This window comes from Erpetoichthys calabaricus, chromosome 12, assembly GCF_900747795.2.
Source record: "Erpetoichthys calabaricus chromosome 12, fErpCal1.3, whole genome shotgun sequence".
Classification (NCBI taxonomy): Eukaryota; Metazoa; Chordata; class Cladistia; order Polypteriformes; family Polypteridae; genus Erpetoichthys; species Erpetoichthys calabaricus.
The window spans coordinates 159,937,891-159,954,529 of NC_041405.2; the positions used below are offsets into that span (position 1 = coordinate 159,937,891).

At 44.3% G+C, this 16,639-nt stretch overlaps 1 protein-coding gene across 1 annotated transcript; it reads right to left on the bottom strand.

Moving 5' to 3' along the window:
- Positions 1-1,896: 1,896 nt before the first annotated feature.
- On the bottom strand, positions 1,897-11,682 carry gamt (guanidinoacetate N-methyltransferase). Its single transcript, XM_028816630.2, has 6 exons — positions 11,359-11,682; positions 6,899-7,044; positions 3,892-3,955; positions 3,569-3,636; positions 2,390-2,500; positions 1,897-2,268 (listed from the first exon to the last, which is right to left on the bottom strand). Exons 1-6 carry the CDS (start codon positions 11,537-11,539, stop codon positions 2,128-2,130), a joined length of 711 nt encoding a protein of 236 aa, XP_028672463.1. The 5' UTR covers positions 11,540-11,682; the 3' UTR covers positions 1,897-2,127.
- Between the last annotated feature and the right edge of the window lie 4,957 nt (positions 11,683-16,639).

Here is a 16,639-nt window from a genome sequence, read left to right on the forward strand (position 1 = left end):
AACTAAAGCATTTTTATAACACAATCCCTTCTTCATTTCAGGGGCTCAAAAGTAATTGGACAAATGAAAGAACTGGAAATCAAATGTTCATTTCTAATACTTGTTTGAAAACCCTTTGCTGGCAATGACAGCCTGAAGTCTTGAACTCCTGGACATCACCAGATGTTGGGTTTCCTCCTTTTTAATGCTCTGCCAGGCCTTTACTTTCAGTTCCTGTTTGTTTGTGGGCCTTTCTGTCTGAAGTTTAGTCTTCAACAAGTGAAATGCCTGCTCAGTTGGGTTAAGATCAGGTGACTGACTTGGCCATTCAAGAATTTTCCACTTCTTTGCTTTAATAAACTCCTGGGTTGCTTTGGCTGTATGTTTTGGGTCATTGTCCATCTGGATCATGAATCAATTTGACTGCTGTATTTAGCTGGATTTGAGCAGACAGTACGTCTCTGAACACCTCAGAATTCATTCGGCTACTTCTGTCCTGTGTCACATCATCAATAAACACGAGTGTCCCAGTGCCACTGGCAGCCATCACACTGCCTCCCTCCACCGTGTTTTACAGATGATGTGCTATGCTTTGGATAATGAGCTGTTCCACGCCTTCTCCATACTTCTTGCCGTCATTCTGGTAGAGGTTGATCTTGGTTTCATCTGTCCAAAGAATGTTTTTCCAGAACTGTGTTGGCTTTTTTAGATGTTCTTTAGCAAAGTCCAATCTAGCCTTTCTATTCTTGAGGCTTATGAGTGGCTTGCACCTTGCAGTGCACCCTCTGTATTTACTTTCATGCAGTCTTCTCTTTATGGTAGACTTGGATATCGATACGCCCGCCTACCCCCTGGAGAGTGTTGTTCACTTGGTTGGCTGTTGTGAAGCCATGGAAATGATTCTGCGATCATCCACCACTGTTGTCTCCCGTGGACGTCCAGGTCTTTCTGCGTTGCTGACTTCACCAGTGCTTGCTTTCTTTCTCAGGATGTACCAAACTGTAGATTTTGCCACTCGTAATATTGGAGCAATTTCTCCGATGGGTTTTTTCTGTTTTCACAGCTTAACGATGGCTTCTTTCACCTGCATGGAGAGCTCTTTTGACCGCATGTTGTCTGTTCACAGCAAAATCTTCCACATGCAAGCACCACACCTCAAATCAACTCCAGGCCTTTTATCTGCTTAATTGATAAGGACATAACGACGGACTTGACCACACCTGCCCATGAAATAGCCTTTGAGTCATTTGTCCGATTACTTTTGAGCCCCTGAAATGAAGGGATTGTGTTCACAAAATTCTTTAGTTGCCTCACATTTTTATACAATCGTTTTGTTCACCCCACTGAATTAAAGCTGAAAGTCTGCACTTCAACTGCATCGGAGTTGTTTAATTTCAAATTCATTGTGATAATGTACAGAACCAAAATTAGAAAAAAGTGGTCTCTGTCCAAATATTTATGGACCTAACTGTAAATAAATGTACGGTGGCTCACGGCGCATCTCCCAGATCTCTGATGAGCTATGAGGTAACTCAGGCCCCTTCTTCAGGTGAGACATAATTATCTTGTAATCATCCTGCCTGAAGAAGAAGCCTGAGTTGCCTCATAGCCCCAAAATCAGCCCAGTCACACTCCTGTGGTCTTCCTCAAGTGCTGTTATGTCTTTGTCTGTAATATGGAGACCATAACTGGGGCCTGAGTTGCCTTGAAAGCTTTGCCCATTGTACTCTTTTTTTTAGTTTGCCAATAAAAGGCGTCATTTTACTTGACTTGTCACTACATTCATAATGGCTAACACGGTACAACATCCTAGTGTTGCTCAGATTTCTTTTTTTTTGCCCTTTTGTTATCGCCCCCCTCAAATCCATTTATCCCAAAACAGCCTAATGCTGTGAAATGAATAAAGACACAAACTCGTTGGCTCAGCATATTTATTGCATATTTTACAAAACGAAAATTAAAAATGAGTCACGAGAAGGAAGTTGGGAAGACACGTGTTTAGCGTTCTGTTTCCCCCGCCCCCTAAGTCCAAGTAAGAACAAACCAGGAGAAGAGGACTTGACTCTTTCTCTTGGTCATATAGAAGCAGCACTCTGCCACCGTGTGGCACCACTTGTCTCCGGGGTCTTTCCTGCAGGCGCCGCCACTTCACTGCTTGATGATGGTTGGCGTGATCATCTTGTGGAAGGAGTAGTATTTGCAGTCTTCGGGAGGGATGATGTCAAGCAGGCTGGTGCTGATGTTCTCCTTTTTGAAGCCGGCTTCCACTAGGTGGGGCACTTGGGTTTCCTAGGTAGAGACAGACAGATGGGCAGTAAGACATCAGAATGCGGACCCCAGTTACAAGCATTCCAGTGCTGCAGAACTGGGCACCATACTTCACGTCTGAAGGTCCCACCAGGGCTCTTACCTGGAACATGATGTCAATGTCATTGTACTTGGTCTTCAAAAGCTCCCCCCACGAGGTCAGGTTACAGTAAGTTAAGACCCCACCGGGCTTTAAAAGCCGGAAAGCGTGATTCTGAAAGACATAAACCAACCCATATTAACGCACTTGTATCACTATGACCTCCTGCAGATAGGGGGCAGTGCAGCAAATCAAAGTGCTACACTGGGAACTCCAGAAGGGAGGGGGGGGGACATGTGGTGAGGTGTGCCAGTACAGAGTTCCCAACAAGGCCTGCCAAGCTTTATCATTGTGCCAGTCTGTATATTGCACCTTTCATGGCTCAGAGTGCCATGAGTTGGCAGCAGTGGGATTCATTTTTGTTGCATTGGTGCCACTTCCTTATCCCTCCCAGAGACCCCCTGTGGCAACTGCACAGCAGGTTCGATCACTAGCCGCTACAGTGCCCTCCTGTGGTCATCAGCCAGGCAGGTGACTGTCATCTTGTTGGCCTCAGTCGTTGGGACGGCTTGTAAAAGACTCCGCCACCCCATGCAGGTCTCCACACTAACCCCAAACTATGCGACTCTTCAGTTCCACCCAGGGGGAGTAAACATTAACATTATACAAAGTTATTGTCTGTTATACCTGCATTATTATCAATCTTTAATTTAATATTGTTTTTTGTATCAGTATACTGCTGCTGGAGAATGTGAATTTCCCCTTGGGATTAATAAAGTATCTATCTATCTATCTATCTCTATCTATCTATCTATCTATTATATAGTGCCTTTCACATCTTATCTATCTATCTATCTATCTATTATATAGTGCCTTTCACATCTTATCTATCTATATAGTGCCTTTCACATCTTATCTATCTATATAGTACCTTTCACATCTTTATCTATCTATCTATCTATCTATCTATTATATAGTGCCTTTCACATCTACCTATCTATCTATCTATCTATCTATCTATCTATCTATCTATCTCTATCTATCTATTATATAGTGCCTTTCACATCTTATCTATCTATCTATATAGTGCCTTTCACATCTTATCTATCTATCTATATAGTGCCTTTCACATCTTATCTATCTGTCTATCTATCTATCTATTATATAGTGCCTTTCACATCTTATCTATCTATCTAATGGAGGAGGTGCTTTTATTTTGTCACACAAAGTTCAAATCCTTACCTTAATGAAATTAAACTGATGCGTGTGCCAGGTTTCTTCAGACAGTGGGTACGTGTCATAAAGGATACCTGCAGAACGACACAGTCAGAGACTCACTGATTACACAAAGCAACTCTGCCAACGGTGGGCTTCATGTTAGAATAGAAATCCCGAACTTAAAGACTCAGCCTTTAGGGGGTGCTGTGGCCAAACTCTGATGTGCTCACATGAATGGGAATGCAATCAGAGCTGCGCTTTCCTTTTATAAAGTGATGAGTGGGCTATCGTACGCCCCCCGCTGGCAGAAGTGTAGTTTATCATATTGATAATGAAATCAGTCTTACCATCAAAGTGGCCATCGGGCAGTGTGGGTGCCACCTGTTCCCACAATCCTTTAAGTGGGACGACCTGTAAAGACAATAAGAGCAACTGCAGTTAGGAAAAAAAGACGGGAATGAGGCCGTGTGGGTGTGGTCAGCATGGGTTCAGCACCGTGATTGGCTGTTATAACAGACTGTGATAACAAAAGAGACTGGGGTGACATTTAACAACACAAAAGAAGAAAATCAAAGTTTAATAAGAATGGAAGAGAAAGAGGATGAAAGAAAAAATCGATGCAGGATACTGAAAATTGAAAAAATAGAATAAATGGGAGAAATTGGTCCATTGTAATCGACAGAATGGATAAACGGATTTGATTCAGCATAATGAAATACATAACTAGGATCAAAGGAGAAATCAATCCAACATAATCCATTTAAAAAAGAGTGTGAATGGAGAAATTGATCCAATATAATGAAATTACAAAATTAGAAGAACAGAGAGATTGATCCAGCCTAGTTGAGTTTTAAAAAAAGAAAAGGATAAAGGAGCAGTTGATCCGACATAATCTGATAAAATAAATAGGAAGAAAGGAGAAATCATAAGGGAATTAAAAAAAGAGTGTGAATGGAGAAAACAGTCCAGTACAGTCGAGCGACAAAAGAGTAAAGGAGCAGTTGGTCCTCTACAATCAAATCAAATAAGCAGAGTCAAAGCGGAGACTGATCAGCATAATTGAATTAAAACAGTAGGCTTTGTGTCCTCGGAACCAAGTGGCCCGAACTCTTCTCTGACATTTCAGTAATTACCGTATTTTCTCGTGTATAAGTCGGGTATCGAAACCCGAAAAATTAGACCCCAACTTATATGTCCGTTCAAAAATACGACACATTTTTTGAATGGTTGTAGATCGAGGTTCGGTGATGTGATTTTCCAATTCCGCCCATGAGGCAATGCTGGTTTGGTTTGCAGAGCGCACTTTTGTCTTACGTGTTTTTCTTAATTCATCTTCTCGCTGCCTCCAATCTCTCATCAGCTTCTCGGACGCATTGAATTTTGTTGCAGCAGCGCAGTTACCAATTTCTTTTGCCACTTCGACGACTTTTAATTTAAAACCAGCTTCATATTTTCTTCTGATCGTAGATAAGGGATGCTCTTACGATAAAAGTGTACGAGGGTGTGAGATACAAAAAACACAAAACAGCGCAAAACGTCGCTTCGGAATAGTTCAGGTATTACCGTGTGGTCACATAGGCACAATACATAGAAAAGAAAAGGCCGTGTGCTCCGTGGTTACTCACTCCGGTGGACGTTAGCATATCGTAATCTCTTGGACCAATAGCGGGAGTTTTACGCATTCGACGGCCGACATTATAAAACATGGTATAGCGTATAAGTCATACGGTAAAATCAAACCCCAACTTATCCGCGGGAGACCTTAAATGCGAGTGTATACGGTATTTGCCGCTCTGATGCCGATTACGATAGCAATTGACATGAAGAATTCTTAATTAACTCTTTGAGGGCTGAATATGTTTCCAGTTTTCTGAAATGCACACAAAGCACTGGTTTCACACACAAATCAATGTAGAACGTCCTTTTCTGCATGCCATGGCTACTGTCGGCGCCCATTTGGCAACTCCGTGACCAGCAGGAATACGTGATGTGCCGGCCGCCTGGCTGTGTTCACGCAGCAGTAGTGGTCGCAGTGTGACGCAGTCTGGTGTGTAGCGCTTGTCATCGTAAGAGGCAGTCCTGCCGGGTGAACATGAGCGTAGGCCCATTAGCTACGCAGACATGTGCAGCACCACAATCAGCTGACGCTGCTCCCTTCACTTTCGTTTCCGACCTCCAGATTACTTACATCAAAATCTGACAACTCGGAGTCCGACTCCGTGATGTGCTACGCAAAACATCGTCCACAGAGTATTTTGTTTTGCACATTCGCTTGGCTCTTTCTCCAGATGTCGATGCCATTTGAGGGGTGTTTGCTCTTTGCTACTCGTGCACGCGCAGGAAATCTCGTTCAAATGAACAAAGTTAACTTTAAAGAGAGTCAAATTAAAACATAACGGCGAGTTTAGTCACAGTTTACAGCTGATTGCCGTCCTCCATCCCTTAATTTCGACGAAAGATGACAACCGCCCTGAAAGAGTTAATCGCAGACTTACCATATTTGACGGTCCCTCTACAACGCCACTTTCTCTTCAACGATTTGGCTCCAAAACTAATCGGTACGTCGTCATCTCCTAACAGTTCCCAGTTTGGTATTTTTAGCTCAAGAGAAACTGTGACACACAGACAGACACACACACCCATCAGCGAGATATCGGCGAAAATCGGAGATCAAAATTTTTGACGAATGTAAAGGTTTTGCTCCTCCCCCATAGACGATAGGTTATGGTAGGTGAAAAAAAAATAGGGCGAATGGAGAAATCGATTGACGGTAATCAATAAAGAAATTATTCAGATTTGTCTCAGAGGGTTATTAATTCATTTAAAGGGATTATTATTATCATTATTATTATTATTATTATTATTATTTTCTCCCCCACCTTGCAATCCAGTTCTTTTTCTGACACACAGTGCAGTAAACCAGAAGAGGCGCTGGTTGACACTCAACGTCATGCCCTTTGCAACCACTTGCTGTGTCATGGCGACAAGCCACAAGATGGCAGACAAAAGGCAACAGCACTTTATTTGAACTCATTTCTGGTAGTGAGAAATGAGAGACTAGCGACACACGTGTTCGCAGAACTTAAAAACCAATCCACTTTAATAAAACAGTAAGTGCCTGTGTGTCTGTCTGTCCGTCCAGTGGCCGTGACTCTGTCATTCCAACAGATACAGGTACATCACAAGCATTAACTCTGCTTTTACAAATCCCATACCAAATGGCATATAACAGAAACCTATGCATTGCATTTGGTTTTCCAACAGACGGTGCATCACAGATATCTGTAGTAATAACATACATTTGTCATTTCAACAGATGGCGCATCACAAACATTAATTCTGCTGACGTCTCACCTTGTGCGGCTGTTCCTGGGCCCACTGCTGCAGTCTCTGGAAGACGCCGTCGTTGCACTCGATGATCCAGTGCTCCTCGATGGGGAATGACTCCACCTTGGTGGCAGCGATTGCCATTCCAAAGCCCACCTCCAGGACTCTGCCACCTGCCGCAGTAAAAAGAAATATCAGTGGGTGGAATGATAAATACAATTCATTATGTAATAAATTAATTCATTAATAAATAGATAGGAAAGGCTAAATAGAGTGAAAGGCGCTATATAATAGATAAGTAGATATTGAAAGGCACTATATAATAGAAAGATGGATAGAGTGAAAGGCACTATATAATAGATAGATATGAAAGGCATTATATAATAGAGTGAAAGTCGCTATATAATATATAACTAGATAGAGTGAAAGGTGCTATATAATAGAAAGACATATGAATGGCATTATATAATAGAGTGAAAGTCGCTATATAATATATAACTAGATAGAGTGAAAGGCACTATAGATAGATAGATTTGAAAGGCACTATATAATAGCTAGATAGATTGAGTGAAAGGCGCTATATAATAGAAAGATAGAGTGAAAGGCGCTATATAATAGAGTGAAAGGCACTATATAATAACTCCAGTGTCCAATAAAGATGTGTCCTGTCACCAGGCCATCGACTGGCTCATGCAGAACCAACAAGCTAATTTTCTCCATAAAGCGCACTTGAAAGCAACACGTTGTTCTCCGAAGTGCTGCAGGTATGAACGGTAAAACAGCGAGGAAATAGAAAACTGAGTTACCGTCCATGTGATCATCAGCACAGACACATTAAGACAAAAAAAAGCAAAAGTATCCTAACAAGTCGAATCAAACTGGACTCGAAATTTGAAAACCAGAACAGAAGGAGCAGCTCTACCACTCAGGACTCAGCCACTCCACGGTCTGGGGGTTCGGCCCCCTTAGGTTTTAAACCACAGAGCCATTAAGAGCTTTAAAAATGAACGGGAGTTGAAGTTTAAAATGAGTTCTAAAACTAGCGGGGAGCCAGTGAGGGGAGGCCAGAGCTGGAGTGATGTGACTTCTTTTCTTAACGCCAGTCATTGATCTGTGGACGTAACAAAGACAGACGGACTGACGGACAGAGTGATGCCCGAATATAAAGAGTGACAACAACCTCAACGGGCCACAACATGGGCTTCACCTTCGAGATCATTCCAGGCTGGTCAAAGCTCCCTTTGATGGCCTTGTTTTTAAATTGCCCCCAGATTTGTAACCTGTGTTTTGACTTCTATTGCCGAGTGCTTTCTGGGCATTCAGAGGGTCTTGTTAGGCGGACCACTCAAGATCGCCTCTGATTTTGCTTTCTTTCAGCTGGAGAAAACAATTTGCCACCCAGCCTTTCATCTCCCCCAAGCAGTCAAGAAAGGGTCTTCAAAGAACTGCCATTTTTAGGGTCCAATACATCTGGAATTAGCCTGAGCGTTACTCAGGAAAAAGGGGGGGGGGCTTGTGACGGACCCTGACTTTATCCTAGAGGGCTTTGTCTATCCAGAACACCTGGGGCTGCTGTTACACAGATATGGACAGATCCAACAGAAGATGGAGGACCTCAGTGAGATCCCCACCACCACTGGACTGAAGGTCCGAAAGAGGAAGGCCATAGGTGCCCTCCCAGTCACAGTACATGGCAACACACTGGGGGATGTAGAGCCACCTGGGCAATAAGGTGACAACAGAAAGTCAATGATGGAACCAACCAAGCCTTTGGATCGCTCGGGTCAATCTGGAGATCTGGTGGTCTCAGCATCCACACAAAGCTCAGGATCTTCAGCACCACCGTCCTCTGCGTTCTTTTGCAAGGCTGTGAGTGCTGGAAGACCACAACCATCGAGCAGAAGCTGGACTATCCACAGAGTATCCAGAAGATCTTTAGGCCAAACACCATCTTCAACAAAGAACTACAAAACAAGGAGGGGGCAGAGACGCTCCTGAAGCCTCAGTGGGCGTGGCTGGCACATGTGTGTCACATGTCCTTATGCTCATTGCCAGGGACAGCACTTCAATGGACATCGCAGGTCAAAAGAGACAAGAGGTTGCCCAAATGAGACTTGGTGCAGGACGATAGAGAAAAACTGAGGAGCAAAGAGCTCACTCTTGAAACGACCCCTAAAGCAGCAGCAGACGGAGCCTGAGAGCACCAGATGGTGCAAAGAGTTCTGAGAGACACAACAGATGGATAAACTCGGAGCAAAAGGTGCTGTCCACCTTAAAAAATAGAGTAAGTAAGTGTGTCTGTGCATCTCTGTCTCTCCAACACATGGCGCACTGCAACCACCTGTAGCAATAAAATGCATTGCATTTGTCATTCCAACAGATGGCACATCACAAACATTAATACTGTGTTTACCAATCCCATACCACATGATGAGATGGGTCTCCTGTTATACGTATGACGCAGGCCACATGATAGCCACAGTCTTACTCTCGAAATGTCCTTTAGTGAGTCAGATGACACTCCCTCCCACAACCCTGATCTTAACCAGTAGAGTAACCAGGCATGCAATGGGAGTTTTATGACTGATGTTGGGGCCTTCTGTGACCTAATCCATAGAGACTAGTGGGCTGCAATGAAACTATGTTGAAGATGATGTATGCATTGCATTTATCATTCCAACAGATGGTGCATCCTATAACACTGCTTTTACAAATCCCATACCAAATGGCATATAACAGAGACACGTGCATTGCTTTTGAACCTCCAGCATTATGCATCACAAACATTTGTAGTAACGAAATGCTTTTCTTTTATCATTCCAACAAATGGCGCATCACAAACATTAATGCTGCTTTTACAAATCCCATACCAAATGGCAGAGAACAGAGACACATGCCTTGCACTTATCATTCCAACAGATGGCTCATCAAAATATGTGGTAGCAAAATACATTGCATTTGTCATTCCAACAGATGACGCATCGCAAACATTGGTAGTAAAAATGTTTGTGATGTGCCATCTATTCGAAGATAAATACATTTTATTACTACATACATTTAAAAAATACATTCTTGTGTGCTGCAAACATTAATGCTTAGATTAAATACATAAGTAGACAAATGTGAAAAGCACTGTATAATAAATTGATCTGTAAGGCATGATACAGAATTAGTGTTTAAAGAAGTAAAGTACTTAATGGGAAAATAAAAAATGCAGTATGTAATAAATAAGTAGATAGATACATAGATGGATATGAAAGGCACTATATATACTTGGTGTGAAAGTTCAGTACAGAACACACAGGGCATCACAGTTTGTTGTGTAGCCACAAACCAATCAGAGTACCCATGGTGACCATTGTCCACTGCCAAAAGTGCCCACGATGGGCACGTGAACATCAGAACTGGACCACAGAGCAATGGCAGAAGGTGGCCTGGTCTGATGAATCCCATTCTCTTTAACCTCCTGTCCGTGTGTGTCGCCACCTGGGCATGGCACCAGGATGCATTATGGGAAAGAAGCCAAGCCGGCAGAGGCAGTGTCATACTTTGGGCAACGTTCCGCTGGGATGCCGTAGGTCCTGCCGTTCATGTGGATGTTACTTTGACACGTACCACCTACCTAAAGATTGTTGCAGACCACGTCCACCCCTTCATAGAAGCGGGTATCACCCCCTGATGGCAGTGGGCTCTTTCAGAAGGATAATGCACTCTGCCACACTGCAGTAATGGTTGAAGGTTTGAGGAACACAACAAGGAGTTTGAGGTGTTGACTTGGCCTCCAAATTCTCCAGATGTCAATCCAGTCGAGCACAGGTGGGATGTGCAGGAGGTCCCACCTCATAGCTTACCAGACTTGAAGGACCTGCTATGGTGAAGATACCACAGCGCCCACCCAGAGGTCCAGTGGAGTCCATGTCTCGACAGGTCAGGTCTATTCAATATTAGGTGGGTGGTCGTAACGTGATGGCTGATCGGTGTAAGCAGACAGCAAAGGCGCTATATTGGTGTGAAGTACTCCTTAAATGTTAACGCCGTAAACAAACGAAGCCGAAGGCAGCAATGAAGCCCTCCATATTTTTTAAACACTTAACGTTTTAAGCATTTTGTGTTTCTTTAATTTTATTACTCAGTCGTCTAAAGAAATAATCCGCTAATCCATCAACCGATCGATCAGTTTTCACGACAGCAGTAGCCTGTCGCTGAGCTTCTTACTCCTCGTCTTTCGTTTTCTTTTATTTTTCTAATTTCTGACTTCTTTCCCCTCCGCACTTGACCCCGCGTGCACCGCAAGGCGCTATATAAGAGATGACTGTTAGCAGAGCGGCTGTCACGTAGACACCCCGGCCGCCCGCCCGCACGTGTCGCCTGTCACTCCAGCAGCTGCTCCGGTCCGCCCTCTCGGGGTCTGCACAGGGACAGCTGCTCGATGCCCACCCCCGACTGCCTCCACGTGCTTTGGCGCTCGGCCCCGACTGCGTGCCCACCTTTAGACGCCGCCGCCGTCGCCAGCTGGTGCATGTACGGAGTCTCCCAGCGCTCCATTACCGGCTTGCCCAGGATCTGCAGGTGGGTGTCCGTTTCGTTGTACTGGGCGTTCGCGTCGGTCCAGTCCGGCTTGCAGTCCTCGCCTTTACTGAAGATGGGCGCGGGGGTCTCGCTCGCCATCGTGATCGGAGGTCACCAAAACAGTGGAACTGGGAAGAAGAGACGGCGGGCAGCAACGGGCCTTGGGTACGACGCAAAGGGAGAAGGGCCGGCGCGGCTGCGGCTTTTAAACTCCCGAGACTGCTGACCTCGCAGAGGGGGCCGGGGGCCGATCAAATTACCAGCCGCACCCCCCTCCCCTCCGCATTGGTGCCCGAAGGAGCGGGGAGGGGGTGGAACAGCCAAACTCGGGACACCGCAAGCGGAGCAGCGGGACGACAAGTGACGGGAATGGCGGACTTTGACCGAAAATTGAGGAACAAAAGAAAAAGAAAAAAAAAAAAAACTCGTTAGGCGACATCGGTCGGCCCACCGCAGCTCAGACAGACCCCGGAGGGACACGGAGAGCGGATTGGGCTCTGGGGTCTGGGGGCTGGGGTGTGTGTCTGCAGCCGCTACGTCTTCAACTTATTCTCCGACATTTTAGTGAAGTTACTTTTAACCCGCGACCACCGCTTCGGCACTGAAGACGTGACAGGAAAGAAAAAACAGCTGGCACTACAGGGGTGTTAAGGACTTGAGCAGCCAGACAGACAGCCGTCCATCTGTACAGACAGACACGCAGGAAAGGCGCTTTATAATAGATAGGTGGGCGCAGCAGTAGTGTGAAGGGCGCTATAGAGCGAGGGGTGCGTCGGGTAATAAATACGGGGATAGAAATGGCGCCTGTAATACAAAGATTATCTATCATATAGTGCCTTTCATATCTATCTATCTATCTATTTATCATATAGTGCCTTTCATATCTACCTCTCTATTATATAGTGCCTTTCATATTTATCTATTTATCATATAGCACCTTTCATATCTATCTATTATATAGTGCCTTTCATGTCTATCTATCATATAGTGCCTTTCATATCTACCTCTCTATCTATTATATAGTGCCTTTCATATCTATCATATAGCGCCTTTCATATTTATCTATTTATCATATAGTGCCTTTCATATCTATCTACCTCAGTATCTATCTATTATATAGTGCCTTTCATGTCTATCTATCATATAGCACCTTTCATATTTATCTATTTATCATATGTTGCCTTTCATATCTATCTATCTATCTATCTCTCTATCTATCTATCATATAGCACCTTTCATATTTATCTATCTATTTATGATATAGTGCCTTTCATATCTATCTATCATATAGCGCCTTTCATATTTATCTATTTATCATATAGTGCCTTTCATATCTATCTACCTCTCTATCTATCTATTATATAGTGCCTTTCATATCTATCTACCTTTGTATCTATCTATTATATAGCACCTTTCATATTTTTCTATTATCATATAGTGCCTTTCATATCTATATATCATATAGCGCCTTTCATATTTATCTATCTATTTATCATATAGTGCCTTTCATATCTATCTATCTCTCTATCTATCTATTATATAGTGCCTTTCATGTCTATTTATCATATAGTGCCTTTCATATCTACCTATCTATAAAATAGTGCCTTTCATGTCTATCTATCATATAGCACCTTTCATATTTATCTATCTATGTATCATATGGCACCTTTCATATCTATCTATTATATAGTGCCTTTCATATCTATCTATCTATCTATCTATCTATCTATCTATCTATCTATCTATTCTCCGCATTCACTTCAGAACAGGTGATCCACCTGAAGCTCATCACGTTCAGACCCAGCCACTATTTGATGGGAGACCAACCAGTTATCCCAATGTCCTGGCTTAATTGTCCACTGTAGCCTAGTTATTCTGGGCCCCCTAATCATCCCCTGTCTCTGATTGGCTATCTCTCTCACCCCTTCATCACCGCTCATACAGTATGTGGTGAGTGTACTGTAATAAATATTGCTGCCATCACATCGTCCAGGTGGGTGTTATATAAATGTAAAGAATTATTATTATTTGTAATTATTATTATTATTATTAATGATCCATCTATCATATAGTGCCTTTCAAATATCTATATCTATCTATGCACCTTCATGTAGATAGACAGATTGATTGATTGATTTGAAAGGCGCTATATAACAGATAGACAGGTAGATGGCTATACTGTACATCATATTTTTTGTGGAGTGTTCTTCACTGAGTGCAGATGCAGAGTGCTGAAGTTATAGAGTTGAAAGGCGCTATATAATAGCTAAATTGGTAGGACATACAAGTAAGAATTCCCCTGTGCTCTGCTCATGTGGCCGTCCCACTACTGCTGACGTCTTTGTCAGGGGTCCGCAGAGCTGGTCCTGGAGGGCCGTGGTGTTGGCTGCAGGTTTTTGTGCCAACTCCAATTCAATGGCGTATTCGTGTTTTCATTCAGCCACGTCAGCTTGCTGTTCCTGTCCAGGTGGTCCGTCTCTTGAAGCGGTTGAGCGATTCTCAGTCCTTCGCGTTGTTTTCTCTTCTTCATTTTTGACGTCATCAGATGAACAGCCACAGGTGAACACGGTGACATTTCCTTCGTCATTCGCATTTTCCTGCTAATAAGGAGTCGTTACAAGCTGAGAACGCAGCTGCCGTAGTCTACAAGAAGCTCCTAAGGGTGGGCATTTTTGCCACGTGAGACGACTGAAAGGAGCAGACTGATGTTACTTGAGTGAGTTTTGACTTCCCATTAAGACAAGAAACCTTGCAGCCACTGCAGACCCTCGCTCCAGACAGTGGCTCTCCTGTCACCCTGGCCTTGTCTTCATCACTGGCACTGTCATGGAACTTCCGGCTGGGCTGGCTGCTGGCTGGCCCCTCTCCCTGTCCCGAGTGGCAGTGCCAGTGCCAACCAGGCCTGTCCTGACACCTGTGATGGTCTCCTGGAGGTCTTGATGTTGTGTTGGTCTTGGCGTCTGAGGGGGTCTCACACTCTCTGTTCCAGTTTTATTTCCTTGCACATCCCAGTCCTGCCCCTTCTTGCCCCTTTAACTCTGTTGGCGATTCCTCGACTGCCCTGAAGTTCTTCGACTCGTCCCGCTGGTGGGCAGCTTTGCCGTTTGGGTTTCTGGTGGGTTTTGCAGAACTTTAACTGCATGTTGTGCGCCACGTGGGGGGTATGGAGACAGGTGGGTTTAACAAGTGCCCACCCCCACCATCATCTTCGTCATCAGGGGTCTGTCCTTGTCTATCACCGTGTAGTGGTGAGGGGGGTTCCTTGGACCCTTCAGCTGCTGCAGTCTCTCAGCAAACACGTGGGGGAGGATGGGCGGGGGGGGGGCAATATAAGCACATGTCTGTACTCCTCAAATAACCATCTACCCCACATTGGGGGGGGGGGGTGCGGCCCACTCCCTCACATCCGATTGGGTGGCTTTTTTTTTTTTTTCCTTTCATTTCTGGCATTTTCTGATGGTGGAAGTTGAGGGGTTTATGCAGCATTTTGGGGGGCTTTTAAAATCTCATTTTGTCTCCTGCATGTGTGCACGTTGCTAGTTGGAGCATTTCTAATTTTTTATATCATATTTGCAACATTTTGCGGGTGTTTTTATATCCGTCGGTGACTTAATTCAGCTTTGTGTGACTCTATTCTATTATTAAAAGTTTTAAAATGAATTTCAGCCCCCGGATGCCCAAGGAAATGATCAGCTGATGAGGGGTCCATAAAGCCCAGGCAGACAAATACGAGAAGAATATCAGAATGTGAGCCATTCGAGTTAAAGGCAAACAGGATTGATGAAGTCTTCAGACCCCTTCACTTGCTGTGCTCCTTACTGTGTTTGCCATTTGTGCCCAACTAACTGCCCATCCATCTGCACACAGCGGCCCATCATGACACGGTCTGCAAATTTATTAAAAATCAAAAGCTGAAATCTCTCCTTCCTGGAAGTTTACAGACCCTTCATTTGGCACTTTGAGTCTTCTTACTGAGTCTCTACAAGCTTGGCACACCTGGATTTGGGCAAGTGATCCCATCCTTCCTGGCAGATCCTCTCAAGCACCGTGAGATAGAAACGGGAAGGGTCTGCCAACGTTTTATTGGGTCTGTGCCATTCAAGGCCACTCAGAGGCTTGTCCCAGTGCCACTCCACTGCCATCTCGGTTGTGTGCTTTGGGTCATTGAACCATCGCCTCAGTCTGAGGTGGCCACGCAGGTTTTGCTGCACACGTCTGTCCCTCGATCCTGACCAGTCTCCTTGTCCCTAAATCCCAATGCTGCCACCATATGTCACCATTAATGCTTCGAGCCCATATAGTCTGACTTGGCCGGGCCTTCTCGACGCATCACGCCGACCACAGCGACTCTGATTGGCCAGTTTGGTAACCACGAACTTCCTGAAAGGCGATTCCATTGGTCTTTGCAAGTCGGCGAATCTATGAAAAAGTGAAAAAACGTGAGGGACAAAAGCACTCGCCGATGTGTAGGAAGAGGAGCGGCAATAGTGGAGGGCAAAACCGGACAACATCTTAGCGGATCGTCCATCTGCTTTACTAGCGTACTGCCAACACCGCCAACTAGTGGTCAGTCAATGTCATTTCTGAAATCCATCCATTATCCAACCCGCTATATCCTAACTACAGGGTCACGGGGGTCTGCTGGAGCCAATCCCAGACAACACAGGGCGCAAGGCAGGAAACAAACCCCGGGCAGGGTGCCAGCCCACTGCAGGGCACACACTATGGGACAATTTAGGATCGCCAATGCACCTAACCTGCATAGATAGATAGATACTTTATTAACCCCAAGAGGAAATTCACACACTCCAGCAGCAGCATACTGATACAAAATAATATTAAATTAAAGATTGATAATAATGTAGGTAAAAACAGGAGGAAACCCACGCAGTCACGGGGAGAACGTGCAAACTCCATGAAGCAAACCCAGGTCTCCTTACTGCGAGGCAGCAGCGCTACCCACTGCGCCACCTTGTCGCCAATTTCCAAAATGCATCCTTAAAAGTACAGTGCCTTCTGGACAGTATTCCCAGCGCTTCATCACTTTTTCCACATTTTGTTATGTTACAGCCTTATTCCAAAATGGATTAAATTCATTTTTTTCTTCAGAATTCTACACACAACACCCCATAATGACAACGTGAAAAAAGTTTACTTGAGATTTTTGCAAATTTATTAAAAATAAAAAAGATGAAAAAT